At 35.1% G+C, this 18,452-nt stretch overlaps 1 protein-coding gene across 1 annotated transcript in view; it reads left to right on the forward strand.

Annotated features, from left to right (window-relative positions):
- Positions 1 to 17,592, forward strand: part of UNC13C (unc-13 homolog C) — a gene marked incomplete at both ends in the record, with an annotated part of 119,068 nt that extends 101,476 nt beyond the window's left edge. Inside the window, 6 exons of the mRNA XM_079541048.1 lie at positions 466 to 522; positions 1,510 to 1,590; positions 2,556 to 2,703; positions 13,198 to 13,290; positions 14,278 to 14,437; positions 17,307 to 17,592. Coding sequence (XP_079397174.1) covers positions 466 to 522; positions 1,510 to 1,590; positions 2,556 to 2,703; positions 13,198 to 13,290; positions 14,278 to 14,437; positions 17,307 to 17,592 — 825 coding nt within the window. The remainder of the gene's footprint in view (positions 1 to 465; positions 523 to 1,509; positions 1,591 to 2,555; positions 2,704 to 13,197; positions 13,291 to 14,277; positions 14,438 to 17,306) is intronic.
- Between the last annotated feature and the right edge of the window lie 860 nt (positions 17,593 to 18,452).

Raw genomic sequence — 18,452 nt, forward strand, 5'->3', positions numbered from 1 at the left:
CCCTTAAAAAAGTAGCTTTGGCATGATGCTAGATCATTATCTTATGTGTTTCACAATAAGGATTTCACTTTAACTCTGAGTTAAGCTTTTGCAGGTTCTTCAGTTTGTTCCCTTCCATTGAGATTATCTACATTAGCATAGCACTTACTTATGGACATATTGACACTGACACACTGCATAAAATAATCCCAGCTTTAGTTTAAAAATATTAGACAAAACTAGATAGCAGACAGAAGCAGAAGAAACTGCTATCAGAAAGTCACTATTTGTATCAAGTATCATGCTGAAGGGATTCAGCTACTTCTTATCAAAATTATAAATATGTCTTCTATGTAATTTAAGTTTTCATTTAGCTTTGCAAAACAGTGATTTTGGCTAACATCCTAGCAGAAAACAAGATCTGTGGACATATAAAGCAACTACACTGTATTGATTCTGGTTCCTGAACTTTCAATGTGATTGCAGGGGGCCCAGATGATATTCAGTGCAGCCAAAGATCTTGGACAACTCTCAAAACTCAAGGTAACGTAGCCAAATGAAGCAGTGAATGGCTTGCTCTAACAGAATACCAGAAGATATTGGTGACTGTGAGGCCAAAATTCTTACTCTTATTTACTGTAGTAAACTTGAATGTAGCAGTAGCTGTTCATAGACTACTAATGATTTTACAGTCTTATCCAAATAGATGAAGAATAAATGATGATATGCTTCTGTGATAAAGTGATGATCACTAGCTGGGTCAAGATGATACAACTCCCATGCTGCACAACTTGGCCTTATATGCATTAAATATCACAGAATAACAAATTGAGATTTCTGCGTTCCCTGCTGGAACAGTTCCCTTCTAGAACTTCTGGAAGCAGTTTTAAGAAAAGATATGAGTACTTGTATATTTGTTCTGCATATTACCGAAAATAGGCCTTGAAAAAGGACCTACTTATGCCTCTGCAATATACTCATCGGCACCACATCACTGAAGTCCATATTGTCATGTCACAGAGACCTTAGATCTGTGATACTAATGTCAGTTGTTTACTAATCAGTTTTCCCAACTTCACTTCAGATAAAGTTCACAGGCATGTAGTTTCTTTATGACTATTTAACCGGTTTTGTAGTAAGAACCCTTTTGAATATGGGGCATTAACCAACATTAGTTAACATTTCAAGTTTTTTAATACGATGAATTGTTTCAGTAACATCGAATATAATTTTTTGAACTTGAAACCTATTCACCTGTCTCACAGAACACAAAAATATTCCAGTAATTAAAGAAAGTGATATAGGTACTGCGTATTAAGAATTGGATCTTTTTCCCTACGGTCTACGTTTTCAAGGAACAGCACAATTGTTTTAGGTTATAATTTGTTCTAAAATAATCCTGAAGTTGAATTAATCCCTGTTAAACATAGAAGTTTGAAGAGTACTTAGAAGTTCTGCTTTTCCGAAGTTAGACAGGCCACAATGCTGTCTCTATTTCATAATGAGCTACGTTCTTAACTCCTTTTGTAGGAGCATGTGATTCGAGATGATGCCAAAAGCCTGACACTGAGGCAGTGTGCAATAATGGAAGTAGCACTAGCTACTATAAAGGTACAGCTTTACATGTTTTTCCATTCAGTGTTGGAATGAACAAGTATGTAATTACATAACAGTAGATTCCAATGTAGAATGGTCTCCTAGAACCATGAAGATTACTGTAATATAGCAAGAGCCATTTGATCCTAAGCTCTTCATAGTGACTTGAAAGCAAACGTCAGGTAGTCTGATTGCAGCAAAAGCTATAAAAATTATTCAACCCAAAATTAATTCACTGAGCAACTCACAAACATAATCTATTATATTTTAACTGTATTGCTGTTTAGGAGAGAGTAAAATAAAAGGATAATCTTTTACCTTAAGTATAACATATTATCATTTTGTAAAAAAAAAAAAAAAAAAAAAAAAAAAAAATCTTAGCAAATAGGTTACCAAAAATGAAACTCTTTCTGGCCTCGATTATCTCTTCTATCTTATTATCTGAACTTAGAGATGATTTTCATTCATTATATCATTCTAGTCTAGTTTCCATTTTGCAGGGTTTTTTTTGTTTGTTTGTTTTTTGGTTTTTTTTTGCAAGAACTGTGTGTAGGAAATTTACAAAGTAAAAATACCATTCAGTGTGACTTACATTTTTCAAGTTTTGATTGAGACCGCAGCATTGATTTCCATATTGGTGACATTGTACTTGTGTTTGCACACTTCACTTGTCAGTGTGACTGACTTTTAAGAATATATCCCTTACTTGTGGAGTAAACTGGGCCTTAATTTTAGAGATTTTTTTAGATAGAAAAAAGTTAAAAACTAATTCCGTACTCTACAACCTAAAAGAACCTTACACGTGTAATTTTTCCCAGAAATCTTAAATTTTCACTTTCGGAAAGAAAAACAATTGTAGAAATGATAATAGTTCATTGCAACAATCACAAATCTAACTGGCACTGCCAATGTTATTTTTAAAGGCAAGTTGGAATTTTACTTTTTTTCTTTTTTTTTTTTTTTTTTTTAATACTTTTTAGCAATACTTCCATGCTGGAGGAAGTGGGCTGAAAAAGAACTTCCTGGAAAAGAGCCCAGACCTACACTCTCTGAAATATGCTCTTAGTCTTTACACGCAAACTACTGATGCCTTGATAAAGAAATTCATAGACACGCAGAAGTCTCAAAGTAAGTGATCTTTAAGAAAAATGCAGATCTATCAAACTTTAGCAACCAGTCATTTAGAACATTTAATCAGTCAGTATTTTAGAATTTATTGCCACAAATCTGCCCAGGTGATGTTATCCTACATCAATCACTGATTTCAAACAGTGGAGGTTTGATTACCATCTGTAGCTATCATCACATGATCAATTAAGCAAAGACTGACACTTGTGACTAGATCCCATAACTCTACATGACGACTGCATATCAAGGTTATTTACAGAAGCACTCCATATGCAAACAGGGTTACAAAGGACATAGCAGAGTGAATGTTATAATTCCATAAACAGAACAAATTCAAAGAGTATATTAGTATCTTGCAGAACTGATTGCTATTAATTACTTACCTCAGGTAATTGCAAAAAAGCATGGCATATCCCTTAAGGTTTCCTTTTTGAATTAAGAACAAGGGACTGTAAGTAAGTAATGCGGCCTTACTGTAGTACAATGATTCTGTATTACAGAACCCTCACTTCTCCCTCTAGAAGGCCATCTATGGCTTCCAAAAGAATAGAAGGTTTCAGGAGGCTAACAGTACAGCATTATCCTCCCTAATTGTGTGCATGCACATTTCAGAATATAGACTTAAAACCATTCTGCTGAGAACATCACATCATTTTCCATGCCTGCTTATCAAAGGTCAGTTCCGGCCCCCTCCCAAAAGGCAGCAAACGTGAAAGGATGTTGTATCAAGTTAACTGTGAAATCTGAATGTCACCAGCATAGAAGCTCCTGTTTTCTGCTCTGGAAATTTGGTGTAGTGCACCCTAAAAACCTGAAACATACACATACCATTCATTAATGGTGTATTTGCAGAAGAGGACTTAAATTTCAATAAGAGGAGAAGTGTTTAGGTTGTTCTTTTAGGCAAAGATGCTTTCTTTCTGTCAAAAAGAAGCAATTGTTTACCTTTTTTGGTATTGATGTAGGTTAGTGTTTTCATACCTCTACAGTACATATAGGAACTGGTTTTATATGGATAACATGCATTATATTCCAAACCAAACAGATGTTATTTCATTTTAGGAAGTGTAAAGTTTTGCAATTTTTAGATGCAATGGACATCTTTTAAAACAGACTGCCATTTAGCAACTTCAACAAATAACGCAGTTTGATCATACAGACATATCTACCCTGCTCCTGCTCATTAGAACTGTAGAATTTTTAATTGCATAGCTAAGCTAGAAATTGATTGCTTTCACCTCCAACACACATTATGTCACATTATAAAAAGCAAGAAACACTTTGCAGCTGGCCTCAAAGATTAATTATAAAGAATGAGTTTCTGGACAACTCCCATATTAGACTGAGGATCTTTGTTAATAATTCATATAAAGTTGTACAGCTATTTTCTCAGTTATAAGGAGTAGACATTTTTCCCCCTTTCAGAAATGATTAACAATATGGATTTAGGCTGAACATTATTAATCACTAATATGTTTTGCTTTTTCTCTTGCATTTTCATTGTAACAAAAGGAAATTATCCAGGTTGTAGCCATAAGCTACATAAGCTAAGATATCCTTTATGATCTCTGAATGGCAAACATAAATTTTCTGATTTTCATCCCGGTTTCTCTCTCAGGTCTGTGTTCATTTCTATACAAGTCTATATTTGCACACCAGTGTTATTAAAGATATAGCCACTGGGAATGAAAGCTAAGGAAAAGCAACTCAAAGCTTTTCATCATCTTTTAACATTTCATTAAAAGAACTAATAAATGTATCTATAACAACTTCCAGTCTCACAACTGTAGCTGTACCATTACCATGCAGTTACAATGAATGAGCCTTTGTACAAATTAGAAACTGAAGTTGTATATAACATTAAAATGCTAGAGAGAAGAAGTTCAGCTGGTTCATCAAAATTTTCATGCAGAAGTTCCATGGTAACAGTGCAAGAGTGGACTTGCAATTTACCTGTAATAACTCATGCACATACCTGAGGTGAAAGACATATTCTACCATCTATTCATTTGCATACTATCAATCTACCTATTAAATATATTAAGACATTGCAATATATGATGCAAGGGATACATTTTAACTAGATTTTAGCTTCATTGATTAGATTATCTACTAACATTCACAGTACAGCCAGTGATTCTTTCCTGAAGCATTTCTTGCAGTCAGATCCTGCTATATGCCACCCAGAATTAGATGGCTAGAGAAAATTGATGATAAGAACTCTACTGTCATATCAATGTACAAGAGTCAACTATTTTTCTAGTCCCTGCTGAACCAGCCTTTACAAGCTCCAGCACCATTGCTAACATGTTAAGTGTTGCCTTCTCTCTTTACATACAGCTGTGTTTCAATTTAACTTAAATATGACCTCTGTACAAGGAAACACACTTGCTGGTCATCTACCAACTACAAAATAAAAATACATAAGCAGCTCCAGAAATAACAAGAGTGCAGCATCCACTAGTGTTACACTATGACATCCATTACAATGAAAATAACACCTCTACCCACAGTAGTTATACTAGAAATGCACAACTGTCATGTGAGAATAGCTGTTTGAGAAGTGTTTCTTCTTTAAAAATCCATGACTGCTTTTAGATCTGATTTCAATACGGTAAATAAGCATTTTCAAAATAACATCCAGCCACTCAGTAATTTATGTGCACTGATCACACTTGCTGTGCCCTCTCAGTATTTACTGTACACTATCACTAAACTATAAGTGAATAAAAATCAGGCTTACCTTTTAACCACAGATAGATAATTTTTTCTCCACTTGCCATGATGAAGATGCACGATTCTCAGGAAAAAAAAAAGGCATTCAATCAGTACAAGAAGCAGAAATTAGACTTTTCCCCTACAAAGGGCAAGACTTATGTTAAATTTGTATGCTCTGGCACCTGATATTATCTTCTTGTATATGCAGGGTTATTAAATTCAGTAGGAACATTCAAATACACCAACCAGTGAGCATGCTTTTGCACCAATTCTGAACAAGAATCTATAGTTTTGATTCCAACTCTTTGTGTCTACACAGTCCTAAAGAGCTTCCTGGAAACAAAGTTCCTATGGGCAATACTAATAAAAACATTCCTAATTTGCAGAATAACCACCCAGTGATATTTGTAGTTATTCATGTGTTTTCCATGTTGAAAGCTAAACTCTTTCCTTATTGCTGTCCCCAAATATGCCACAAGACTAGATTGTTACTAATCCATGCTTTAAAAGCAAACTATCAAGAAAGTGAGACAAATAAATTAACTCCCACAATCTTAGTCTGATGGATTTTCCTTTTCAAAGTGCTTCTATAGCCTCAAGAGCATACTCAAAACAATGAGACAATTCTGAGCACAAAGCAGCAGCAGCTTTTTGAATAGCTAATGATATCTCAGTATATTTATATACTGAGTACATACAATATATATATATATACACACACCCACAGTATGTATATATATATATATATATATACACACATACAGCATATATATATATTTTCACTATTTTATGGGATTATTGAGAGAAATATCATAAATTCAATCCTCAGTGTTGTGAAAACAAGTCTATAACTACACTATGAAAATGGAAAATGAAAATGGTTTCTGAAGAAACTTTATTTGTTAGATGTACAGATACCAAGATCAGCATACTGGCATATCTTAAATTCTGTCAGATGCTATCTTACAAAACATCTGTCTTTCTGCATGGCACAAGAGGAGAGAGAGATTTCTCTAATTACATCTATGCTGCTATCTCACACCTGCCACATGCTTTCACATGTTTGGAAATTAAATACTACTGAGATTCAGATTATTATGAATTTTAGCATTGGTATTAATAAGATAAGGAGGGAGATAATTACCTACGTTTGCCCCATAGTATAAACAATCTTTTTTTTTTTTAAGGAATTCTATTTCCAGAAAAATGAACAAAACCTGCCAGCATCTAAACTACTTCAATCTCAACTCCCAAACGCAAGACTAATAGAGCGGTATTCTCTTTTGCAAATAAATTATTGGTTGGTAGAAACACTTCTACAGTTTAACATGCAACAAAATAGAAACTGCTAAAGAAATTTAGTTACACTTTTCTGAAACTCAGGTGCAAGATCAGGTAACTGCAGCACGAGACACCCTATTGTAAGCACGTTCTCCTGATACTAGTGTTAGCACTGCCAAAAGAGATAGCTTAACATTACTATACATTAGCTATCTTAATTTTGTAAACTACATAACAAGACCTCACCTCAAATATTCTGGTGTCCTGAATTTGATCCTGTTTCTTACCAGTAATTTCTCCAAAGTTACTTTGGAGTTACTTTGCCAGTGTTGTAGGTGCCAGCATCTACAACAGGTACATATCAGAAATACCCATTGTACTATAATTTTTATACATATACAGCAGGTTCACTTTATGAGCCTCAAAAGGGAATGCTAGCATTATTGCAAAAGTTCCATAAAGATGAAAGAACTGCAATATGTTTTTTAGCTTGACTTTAAAGAGTTTGTACTGCTTAAGGAGAAAAATCAATACTCATTTAGTAACACAGAGCTCATACTACATTCCCCACTTGAGTGTTTAAATGGCTGCAGAAAAAGGTATTCTTTCACATCAGTTGATTTGTATTGAATTTCTTTGTTCTCATGATAAACAACTGAAAGCTGAAAGAGGAAGAAGCATCCGAAGATGTGAAATGATTATATGTAGAAAGGAAAATATTTATCTAATTAGAATGAACAACTATAACTCCTCTTGCAAAGCCACCAACACAGGGAAGGAAATTACATGCTCAAAAATAAAGAGAAATTATTTCCAAATACCAAGCAACTGTGCTCCTCTGCAGAACCTATTATCTTTAAACATATGGAATCAAGTTCAAATACTAATTCAACAATTAACACAGACAGTAGTAAACTTAATACAAACTGAAATAGCTTAGACAAGCAGTTAAGCATCATCACAAACTACAGTAAAGAAAAAAATAACTTAGCAGTTCTTATATGTGGAAAAAGAGAAGTTTGCCTGCCCCTTTCTATTTCAAAACTGCTGCATTATCAATTTTTGAAAATTGTTCTGGTATGTCATTACAAACTTTAATTCCTGTACAATTCCAGTTCTGCCATAACCTGCAATGCAATGGAATGTAATGGAATGCAATCCTTGCTTCATCCATTGTATTTTCAAATCGAGGCTTCAATCACATGCTAAACAAATTACATAAAAGAAAAAAAAAAAAGTGCTTGAAAAGAGAACTTGAATCAAGATCAAAAAGATTAATTATTGCTTACTAAAAGGACTTAATATCACAAACTGTTTTGCTGCAACATCTGTAACAAACACTTATTACAGTTGGAAAGCTGCAGAATTTCAGACTAATATCACAAAGAATAGACAGTAAATTACAACAGAAAAAAAATGAGCACAATATTGAGGCTTATAGAATTACAACTAACGGAAGTACTGCAGTGCATCTTTATAGCAAAATAAATGCATTCAGAAACAAGAAAATTAATACTTTAAAAGTTCAAATAATGGAGCTGCTGGTAAAGTGTAACTACTTCTACAAAGCATTTACCTGACAGCCTGTTGTGACAGAAAAATTCTTCAGGTGTTCTTTAAGTCAAATAAGTGCACCTTTCTAAATACGTAATTTATACATTACAATTTTTCTTAAGTCTTCAAGAAAATGAAAAAAAAGTATTCAAAAGGTATCAATGTTTTGTTAATAATGTGTAACAAAGTCATCATTTATACGTCATCATCTTAAAAAAGGATGTTTTAGTGTCATCAGTGGTCTGTACAATACAAATGAAGACCTATAAAGAGGCTACACGCCTCTGTGCAGCACTGCTTGAGACACACAGATACATCTGGATGTTGCTAAATGAACTTCCCAGACAAAAGCTGGTTCATCCATGTTTTCTCATTGATCAAACTCACAGAGGGCTAAATAAAACACAGGGACATAACAGGGTTATACGATTTCCAGCCCCTCTCATCATGCATTCAGAAGGATGGCCTATATTAGGCAGAGATGAAGCAGCTGGTTCCAGCCTGGTGCTCAAACAACTACCTTATGCTTAAACCTATAATGGCATGCTTTGTATTATTTTCCTCAGAATTCTTCACCATGTGACATTACAAAATATCAAACGGGTAAGAACGTATTTAATAGCATGGCTTCAAACAGTTGGGAAATGTACAAACACTGCAGAATCTTCCATCAACCTTAATACCTTCACACAAAATAATCCTTAGGATAAATTATTTATGTCTTCTAGTCAAATACGATCTCCTAAATCCTTTCAATCCTTTCATGGAAGCCTGGTTAAAGAATGGCTGCTTAAAGTCAGTCATCACATAAATAAGAATTCTCCCCATAAGTCATCAATTAGCAATAGTTTGTAAAAACAGCTTAAATTCAACCAAAGCATGTTTTATAGTTAGCCTGGTTATCATTACCAATTCATGTGCGATGAAGAATGCAGCCCTGGACAGGGCTATAACAGTAAAATGTACATGTCCTTAAGTTACCTGAAAAGCCTTTCCCAGACTGTGCAACAACAGCTAAAAGCTTTCTGCCCTTCCTGCAACCATCAGCCCAGTAGCTACTCAGACCTCATTAAGTAGCGTTTGCTGCTCACAGCCAAGTGCTGTATGTGGTTTCATAGTCACAAACAGCACTGCTTCTTCACCTCGCATTCAGTAGCATAGATGAAATCTTTCTCCTCTTTCATTTGTGCACTGAGAGCATGAGCATAACCGTTCTCTCACCAGTCCCATGCTTTCTTGCATTAGGAGTAAGCCATCTTCCTCCACAGTACACTAGGAGAAAAAACATGCTCACTGATTGCCCTCTTCCTCTCTATATATACAGAAAAAAAAAAATCTTTCAGCTTCCTACATCCAGAGAATTCATCTTTAATTTACTCTTTGTATTACATAAAAAATTTTAAAACAGGCACTCCAGATTTTCTTCCAAATTATTCAGCCTTCGGATTCCATGAAAAATAAAACAATAGAATGACTATCCAAGCTGAATACATCATCTAAGAAATTAGGAGAACAACCTTAGGAAAATATAATGGCTGCTCCAGAAGTAATGTATCATTGTGTTCTTTGCATCTGCTGTAGTTCACATGGAAACAATTAGGAGGCATTATTTTTAGAGATCTACATGTACATAGTTTTTGGCATTAATCAGAAGAAGCCCAGTGTACGTCTAAATTAATGTGTTGGTTTCACAGCTTATATAATTTCTGTAGCACCACGCTCTGAGGAACCCTGAAGATATGTCCAACTTTTTCCTTACACCTTATACAGTAAACGAGGTGAAAACCTTGGTACGGTATTTCATTAAGTAGTGAGATTTATGCTGAACAGGCCCGTTAGGCAAATGGGGTAGGATAGGGTTACCACAAAGTAATGCTGCTAGTTCAGCTGTTTTTATTGCCTGACTCCCAGTGCTTAGAGAGCTTTTCTATCTCAGGTACTTAAAACATATCATGCATGATGATTAGCTTGTAGCTAGTTGTTTTTCTTTTAAACTAGATTTCTAATCCCCTTTTAAACTAGATTTCTAATCCCCAGAGAGATAAAGACCTGAAACCAGAGTAAAATAAATAAATGAATACATGTGAACCATCATAAATTTAAGACTTTTTAGCATATTTTTGAAGACTATTTCAGAGCCTAGCTTATCATCTTTAACTAATTTGAAGCCAAAGCACTACAAAATTCACCAACTTTTGTGACTAGACGGGAGGAGGAAAATGTCAGGAAGCCACAAAACTCCAGAAGTTTTTAAAAGAGCATCTAGCTCCAGAACTACAAACTGCCCACAGACAGAAGAAGAAGGCATTATAGGCAGAGGAGGACTTACCAAATAAAGTTAAAGCTGAAAAATCTCAGTAAGAAAGGACCACCTTTCATTTGGGATGCAAGATCAGGAAATCAGAGAGCCAGGATGCTGAAGTAGAGCAGGAAGTTATAGCCTGAATAATTCAAAGTTGAGTATAGATCCATTGAAGACAAGTAATAAACACCTGCATGGTAATGCAAAATGAGACAACTGTGAAATTTCAGATGAACAGAAGAGAAAAACAGTTTTTGTCAAATCCCATCTTAATTTGGGCACAAAAAACGGTCACAAGTATTTAGTACATGAGTTTCTGCTTTAGCTGCAGAAAACATAAGTGGGTCTCTTTCCTCCTTATGTTCTGTCAGATATTCTCTACCAGAGTGCACAAGTCCCCATTTTTCCAAAGGTACCTGCTAAGGACTAGACTTAGTTGTCCACTGAGGAGCAAACTGGAGGAAGTGCACCTTACAGCCTTTTGTTGCAATGGAACGACTGCAGTCTAAATGAACATAGGTGATCGTTTTAAAACACACCAATGTGAGGATGTTGTCTTTTGCTTCATTTATATTGGGAAGCAAATAAATAAATCAGTGAGAGTAAACATGCAAAATGGACGTACTGGTAAACTAAAGGAAACAAAGCTCATATTCTGAATTCCATCAGAAGCTGCCTCTACTAGCTGAGATGTTCTGCTGCACAAATTTTATAGGGTCATTTAACGTCAGCTGCTTTCAATATAAAACTATGACATTTCACACAGATTTCTTTATAACCATATCAAACAGTACTGCACACAAGACTGATCCCAATATATATTTGCAGTATTGCTTAGAGCACTGCTGTGAATTATATACCACTAAGAAAAAGGAAGAAAAGGATCAATTAGAAGCTGTTTGCAAGGAAATACTTTGCACAGTTTAAAAAAAAAAAAAAAAAAAGCTTTAAAAGCAGAGACTCATCTCTTAAATTCATAGATTTGATATTGGTAGCATCTAATGAGCCTTACTAACAGTGTGCTCTCCATTATTAACAGCACCCATAGGTTGCTGCGCATCCAACCTAATGAAAATGCTAACCATTTTCTTCCAAAGCATTCCTGATTCCTGCACATAGGGTTAAAGCTAAAGCTAAATCAATTAATTGACACTTGCTGATATTTTCAGTGATCCTCAGGATCACCTTGGCTCACCTTCCACTGCACTCAGGGTAAATTGTTGTTAAACTTTGAATGGGAGAGTTTGGAAAGATCCATTATTTGCTCCCAGTATGTTCAGTTAATCCTACACATTCAATGTTCCTGTGCCTTAGTAGATGTTGCAAACTCACAGCTCTCTTCTACACAGTTTCATTAAAAAAGCAGGACAAAAGATTCCATCACACATAAAGAGGTCTGCCACCCAAAAGGGAACTTGTTAATGTTGATATTGGTCCAGTATGTAGTAATACCAGAACATGGAATTTTGCAACATGATGTAAAAGGATAGATTAACATTCTAGAAGCTCCAGTCTCTACTCTCTCCAATTTCCTTTACAGCATCAGAAAGTAAAGAGTTTAACAAAGATACACAGAGAACTCCTGGAGTATTAGCAGTGATAGTCTGCTTTCTGAGTTGTAGGTGTCAAAAAAATGCATTTTCTTAATTTAATTCAAGAATTCAAAAAAATATAAGGGAAAACACTGACAGTTTTCACATAGCTCTGCAGGTTGGATTGATTGTAGCTCTATCAGAAACATCACAGTACATATAATGAAAATGAAGTCTCTTAAAAGTCATGTCTATTAAACAGAAAAATTTTATAAAGCATTTAACATTACAGTTTCTTTTTAAATAATAAATAAAATTTCAAGAAGCAGAAACTTCTATTAGTCCTATACTACTCAAAGATACAAGTTTCAATGATAACATGCAAGAAAAAAAAAAATCATCATCTCAGTATTACTTTACCTGGTTGATACTACTTTTAGCGGCAAATTTTTTTTCAGGTAACCTGCAATTCAGTAGCAGCAGCTATGACCAGATTAAGACACTACGTTGTGCATTTTTGATAAAACACTCAAATTCTAAAAGTTAATTTGTGGCAATTCTGTGCAAAATTCACTTGAAAGCAGAAAACACAGAGCTATATTCAAGGATTCCGAACAACTTAATTGAGCACTGAATTTCTTCACCTTGATGTGTCAGGAAGAAATCTTGTTCTCTGAAGTGGTAACACAGGCTTAGATTATTTAATTGACCTTGCAATGTTCAACCACTGTAGAGAATGTCATTACAGATTACACCAAAAGGATTCATCGATAGCAATGCAGAAATGTTTGCAGCAAGGTTCGTGAAAGAAACTATTTACAACACCACAAACTTTTGCGTATCAGGATGCACGCACATCTAATGGCAACAAGAGCAGATAGTTCCTAATGAACGATTTTCCTTGTTTTACTGAGACATTTCATAGAAACCTTCAATTGCTAGAGGCACTTCTGTGGCAAAATCACTTATCAATAGCTGATTCCCATCTGAATATGAAAGGCATGTCAAATTCCTTACGAATATCATTCATCTTTCACTTTCTGTTTCTCTTGATATGCCAAGAAGCCAAGCAGCCAAGCATGCTAACCTACGCATTATTATTTTCAGGCCAAACCACTAATAATTCAGTGGGTGAAATATCTGTACAGGTGGATCTTTCTACACATCCTGGAACTGGTGAGCATAAAGTTACTGTAAAAGGTAAGTTTCAAACAGCTAATTTTAGAAGCAAAAACATCTAAAATTCCCAGGTATTAAATCCTAATTAAAACACACCAACAGTGAAATAATAAGTGATAAGTGTTGCAGTACTTGTAAAGCTGTGAGTATGCTTCAAGTGATTAGGTTTGTACTTCCTTGCTCAACATCAGCACAAGCCAAGTAGCACTGCCTATGCTTCCCAGTGTAGACAAGATCTGTTATACAAAGTTACACAGTTATAAATTCTAATTTGCCAAATTACATCTCTGAATTACTTGTATATTTTGGAAAATTATATACTTCTGAATAAGTTGTATATGGTTTAATTCTCCACAAGCTCTAGGAGAGGTGGGTGGTAACTCACTGCATAATATTTAAAGCACTCCCTTTTTAACAAGCAAAATTCTTTTGTTCTGCACAATACAAACTCCAAATCAAACCCAGCATCACAGAGATTATTGAAGGTTGATTTTTGAGTTACAGCGAACGTAGCAGAGAAGAGAGCTGTTGATGTAAATTATTCATAAAATGGTCATTTGTCTTAGCTGCTGCTGTAACTGGAAACATACACATATAAATATATATGTGTTTATGTAGTTACATGTAACAGTCAGGAGTTGGCAGAGAACAAGCAAAAGTCCTTCCGAGGCTTGCCAGGAAGAACCATAGAATATCCTGAGTCAGAAGGGGCTCATAAGGAAAATCAAGTCCAACTCCTGGCTTCACAAAAGACCACCCAAAATTCAAACACCGTGTCTGAGAGCACTGTCCTAATACTCCTTGAATTCCATCAGCTTGGTGCCCTGGGATGCCTATTCTATGTTCATGAAGAACCTTTTCCTAACACCAACATGATCCTTCCCTGACGCAGCTTCCTGCAGAAGAAAAGCTCTCAGGTCACCTTTTGCTAGGTACACAGTCATACTGGATAATTAATTGAAGTCCTTCTAATGGACTTTCATTTTCCTTGTTTCTTCCCCCCTCTAGTTGTAGCGATTAATAATCTCAACTGGCAAACAACAGCTATGTTCCGGCCATTTGTGGAAGTCTGTGTATTAGGTCCTAACCTAAGTGACAAGAAAAGGAAACATGGAACCAAGACAAAAAGCAACACCTGGTCACCAAAATACAATGAGACTTTCCAATTGTAAGTTTTTTGGTTTGTTGCTTTTTTTGTTGTTGTTGTCTGTTAATCCATATTTCCTGCAAATTTTGTTTGAATTTCTTGCAATTTTACACAAAAATAACCTTAAGGGTAAGGCTGTATATCACAGCCCATAAAGACAAGAATCACTTAAAAACTATTTATTAACTTATAACTGTTCTACATGAAGACAAATAACAACCACTACGCTTTCAATCTTCTAAAAGCTGCTTAAAAGGTGCAATTCATTTTCATATGTAGGAATAAGTATCTGTGTTCCTAGGAAATGATTTACCTAAATAGTTATCTGGACTGATGTATTAACTCTTACAGCTAGGCCATTATCTCTATTGATATACCTAAATATTTAAAGTGTTGTGTATGCTTTTGTGAGTGGTTTTATCTTTACTTAATGCCCAAAGCTCTAAATACCTGAAGTTTTAAATTTAGTATTTCCTCACAGTGCATCCCTTTAACCTGTCCACTCATCCCCCTGTTCAAGCACTAAATTCCCACACACACAGTGGGGGGACAGAGCTCACTTTCTTGTGTATGACCATGAAGCTGTTTTTCAGGCTGGTTGCCAGTAATTTTATTTATCCCAGTGCTTTATCTGTGACAGTAAATGACCTATAAGGATACTGAGCAGCAAGCAGGCTGAGACTGCTTTTATGTGAACATAAAGGGACAAGGTGAAGAAGAAAGCCCTAGGAAAAATGTGAGCAAAGTAGGGTTCGTGTCCAAGCTCTCCAGTCAAATATTTCTCACAACCTCTTCAGAACTGTTTCCCAGACTAGCTGGGAACCTCAGCTCCTCAGAGCTGCCTGGGAAGAATGAGGGGCATCACCTGCAATCACACTGTATGATTCAAAAACAATTTTTTTTTTTCCAGAAAAATGATATTAAATGCACTGAGATTGCAAATGGAAGTAGCAACCTATGAAACGTAGAGAAAGAAAGTGTTTCCTTTACTTGTTTGTGGCTATTAAAATCGCACAAAATTTACAATGTTGAGTTTCATATACAACTACATGGATAGAAGCAACTAAAAATTAGATTAAATGGGAATAGTTGCAAAAATCCAAATGAAATTACAGTAAATTATGTACAGCCTTCTTCATTCTTATGAATACTGCTGTCTCCTAAAAGCCAAACACACATTCACCTTTATGATGAGCTGGATCTTCTTTCTGAAGCTTATGACAGCGTTATTTTATAGATATGCACAGATCTTTCCTATGATTACAGCTTAAATATTTATTTTCACATAAATCAAAACCTGAAATCCCATTTGAATGACTGCGTTGCACAAGGGTTAACACTGTCTATCAAATACCTTTATATTTACATTAAATCAAATGATATTGTAAACGTGCTGTCTCAGAGATACCCTGTCCTGCTCATGTGATTCAGAACAGAGTAAAGGACATGAAGAACTAAAATAAAATACTTGCTGATTGTTAGGAAACAAGCCCCCTTCGTATCTATGGCAGCAAGCATAACTGCTCTTCTTCGTAAGGGATTGCAGCGACCTGCAAAATGAGCTCTGACTTCAGACAGGATGAAGACATAAGCAGGCCATGATAGAATTCCCACTGCAGCAGTTGCGTAACAGGGAAAATTCTCCCCAGTTTGCTTTGGTTTTTCAGTAGGTACAATTCTAATTAAATGTAACTAGCCCCTAAGCTCATGGGGATATCTGCTGTCTCACATGTGCTATATATAGCTTTCAGGCCAGTTTTTAATACAGCATAGAGGATCCCTAATAGTCTTGGAAGGGAATAAATTTTACTTTTAAAAACAAGCTTGCAGAGCTTCTTGTTTGGTTGGGCTTTTAAAATCCTCCATTAAACTTTAAAAACATCTCAGATCTATTGGATGAAAGATGCTAAAAGCAGGTTCTTGCTGCCATTTCAAAATTACTGTGATAGTTTAAGTTTCTTTCTTTTCTATCTAGGAGCTACAACACTAGCAGTAAGTAAATACAAAGTGTGAGACTGGTACGTAAAACAGTTGTGATAAGATGGCAGTTATTTAAATCAACTGACACCAAAGGAAATGCTTCCTATTAATTTCTCAGTGCAACATCTGTGTTACATTAGGAATCATATTGATAGATAGATACTAAATACAGAACTTCGAGCAAACAGAAGTGTACATCCTCAAGCCAATTTGGTCCTGACAAAACAAAAAGAAACAGAAGTTCAGCTCAGATACATTTTGTGAGCACAGAACTCACTTTAAGGAGACTGAAAAAATCCAGGTGCCAACTCACGGCAGGGGGAAGACAGCAAGGACAGAAGCAGCAGCAAACAGTGGTGTAGGACTTTACACTGCAGGCACAGAATTTACATTCAGAAAATAATATGTGATAGCAGAGAAACTACTTCTCCCTGGTTGCACAATTCAGAACTACTCAGCTGGGAAAAAAAAAATGAGCGAAATCTTTAAGAAAAAAAATTTATTCCTACCTATGAAGAAGGTAATCCCCCTAAACAGAATCCATCTATGATTTAAGGATGCCTGTGTAAGTATTTTTATAGTTATGATAGTTGAGAAAATAATTGCACATTTGAGGTATTTTCTGGGGAAAGGTAACAGCAGTACAGATGCTGAAGGAACTGCTAAATTCCTTCCATTTCTGTTCAGCCCTGTGGGGAAAAAGGACTGCATGACCAACAGCACATGAGATATTAATGTGCAGAAGGTTCAAAACTATATGATAATCTGTTGTAAAAAAAAAAAAAAAAATGAACCACAAAAAAAGCCGCCACCACCATTTTCATAGTGACAACATTTCTAAAGCACACTCATCTCTCAGGGGAATGAAACTAAACTTCTTGTTCCAAGTTTGTATTCTTATTTTTTGCAGCACTTTGAGTAATGAAGATAAACCAGGAGCCTATGAACTTCATCTGTCAGTGAAAGATTACTGCTTTGCTAGAGAAGATCGCATTATAGGAATGACGGTTATTCAGCTGCAAAAAATAGCAGAGAAAGGTAGCTGTGCATCCTGGTATCCCTTGCTGAGAAACATCTTTGTAGATGAGACTGGGTTGACGATTCTTAGGATACTTTCTCAGAGGACCAACGATGAAGTTGCTAAAGAATTTGTAAGACTTAAATCAGAAACAAGATCTGCCGAAGAAACAGCCTAAATTAGTCAAGTAATGCAAGACTATCACTGTAAGAACATAGATTCAGTGCTGTTGTCTGAATAGTGCATGCATGTGCAAATTTGTGGGAATGTTTAACCATGTTTTCAGTGTTTGCCAGTACTTCTGTACTATACTTGCAAAGTATGTCAAGGAGCTGTATATCTTTTCTACATATTTTGGTCTTTGTTAAAGTAATTGTTCCAATGAAGTGCCAAAACTAAAACTAACATTAAGAGTAAATGATATATACTATATTTTAAAACGCTGATTTTGCCTCATCTCGATCCCTTTATTTTTTAACATTTATAAATAAATAGCTTTTTGAATTGATTACTAGTCTGTCTCTCTTAAACCACTGTGTTACATATTTTAACTTAATTTATGTCCCATTACTTAAAGAAATAGCTAATTTTCTTCAAATCATCATTTTATGCTAGCCTCATTTTAGGTATCTTACTGATAACTTTTTCTATCATTACTACAGATGCAGTTACTTATAGAAGTGTTTGTAATTTTATAATTACCAGTATAAAGTAATGATTTTTGCATAAAAATGAAAAAGGATGGAAATATTTTATGCTAATCTTTTTCCAACCTTTCATAAATATCACTGTGAAGAAATGCTGTTTAAGCAAGTTCTCAAGAAGCTGTGCTTATTAGAGTTTGTTACTGATGTTTGATATCTTGAAATAACTTTGTTCTTCAAAACTGCCAAGGTAATATCATATTTCTATTAAAGGGGTATCTGTAGAATAAGACTGTCATACAGTACAGTATATGTGCATTCAGAAACCATTTTTAAATGATAAGGTACTGCAGAAGGGTTAATAGTTTGGAATACAAAGCTGGTTTGTGGTTTG

Source organism: Tetrao urogallus, assembly GCF_951394365.1.
Source record: "Tetrao urogallus genome assembly, chromosome: 11".
Taxonomy (NCBI): domain Eukaryota; kingdom Metazoa; phylum Chordata; class Aves; order Galliformes; family Phasianidae; genus Tetrao; species Tetrao urogallus.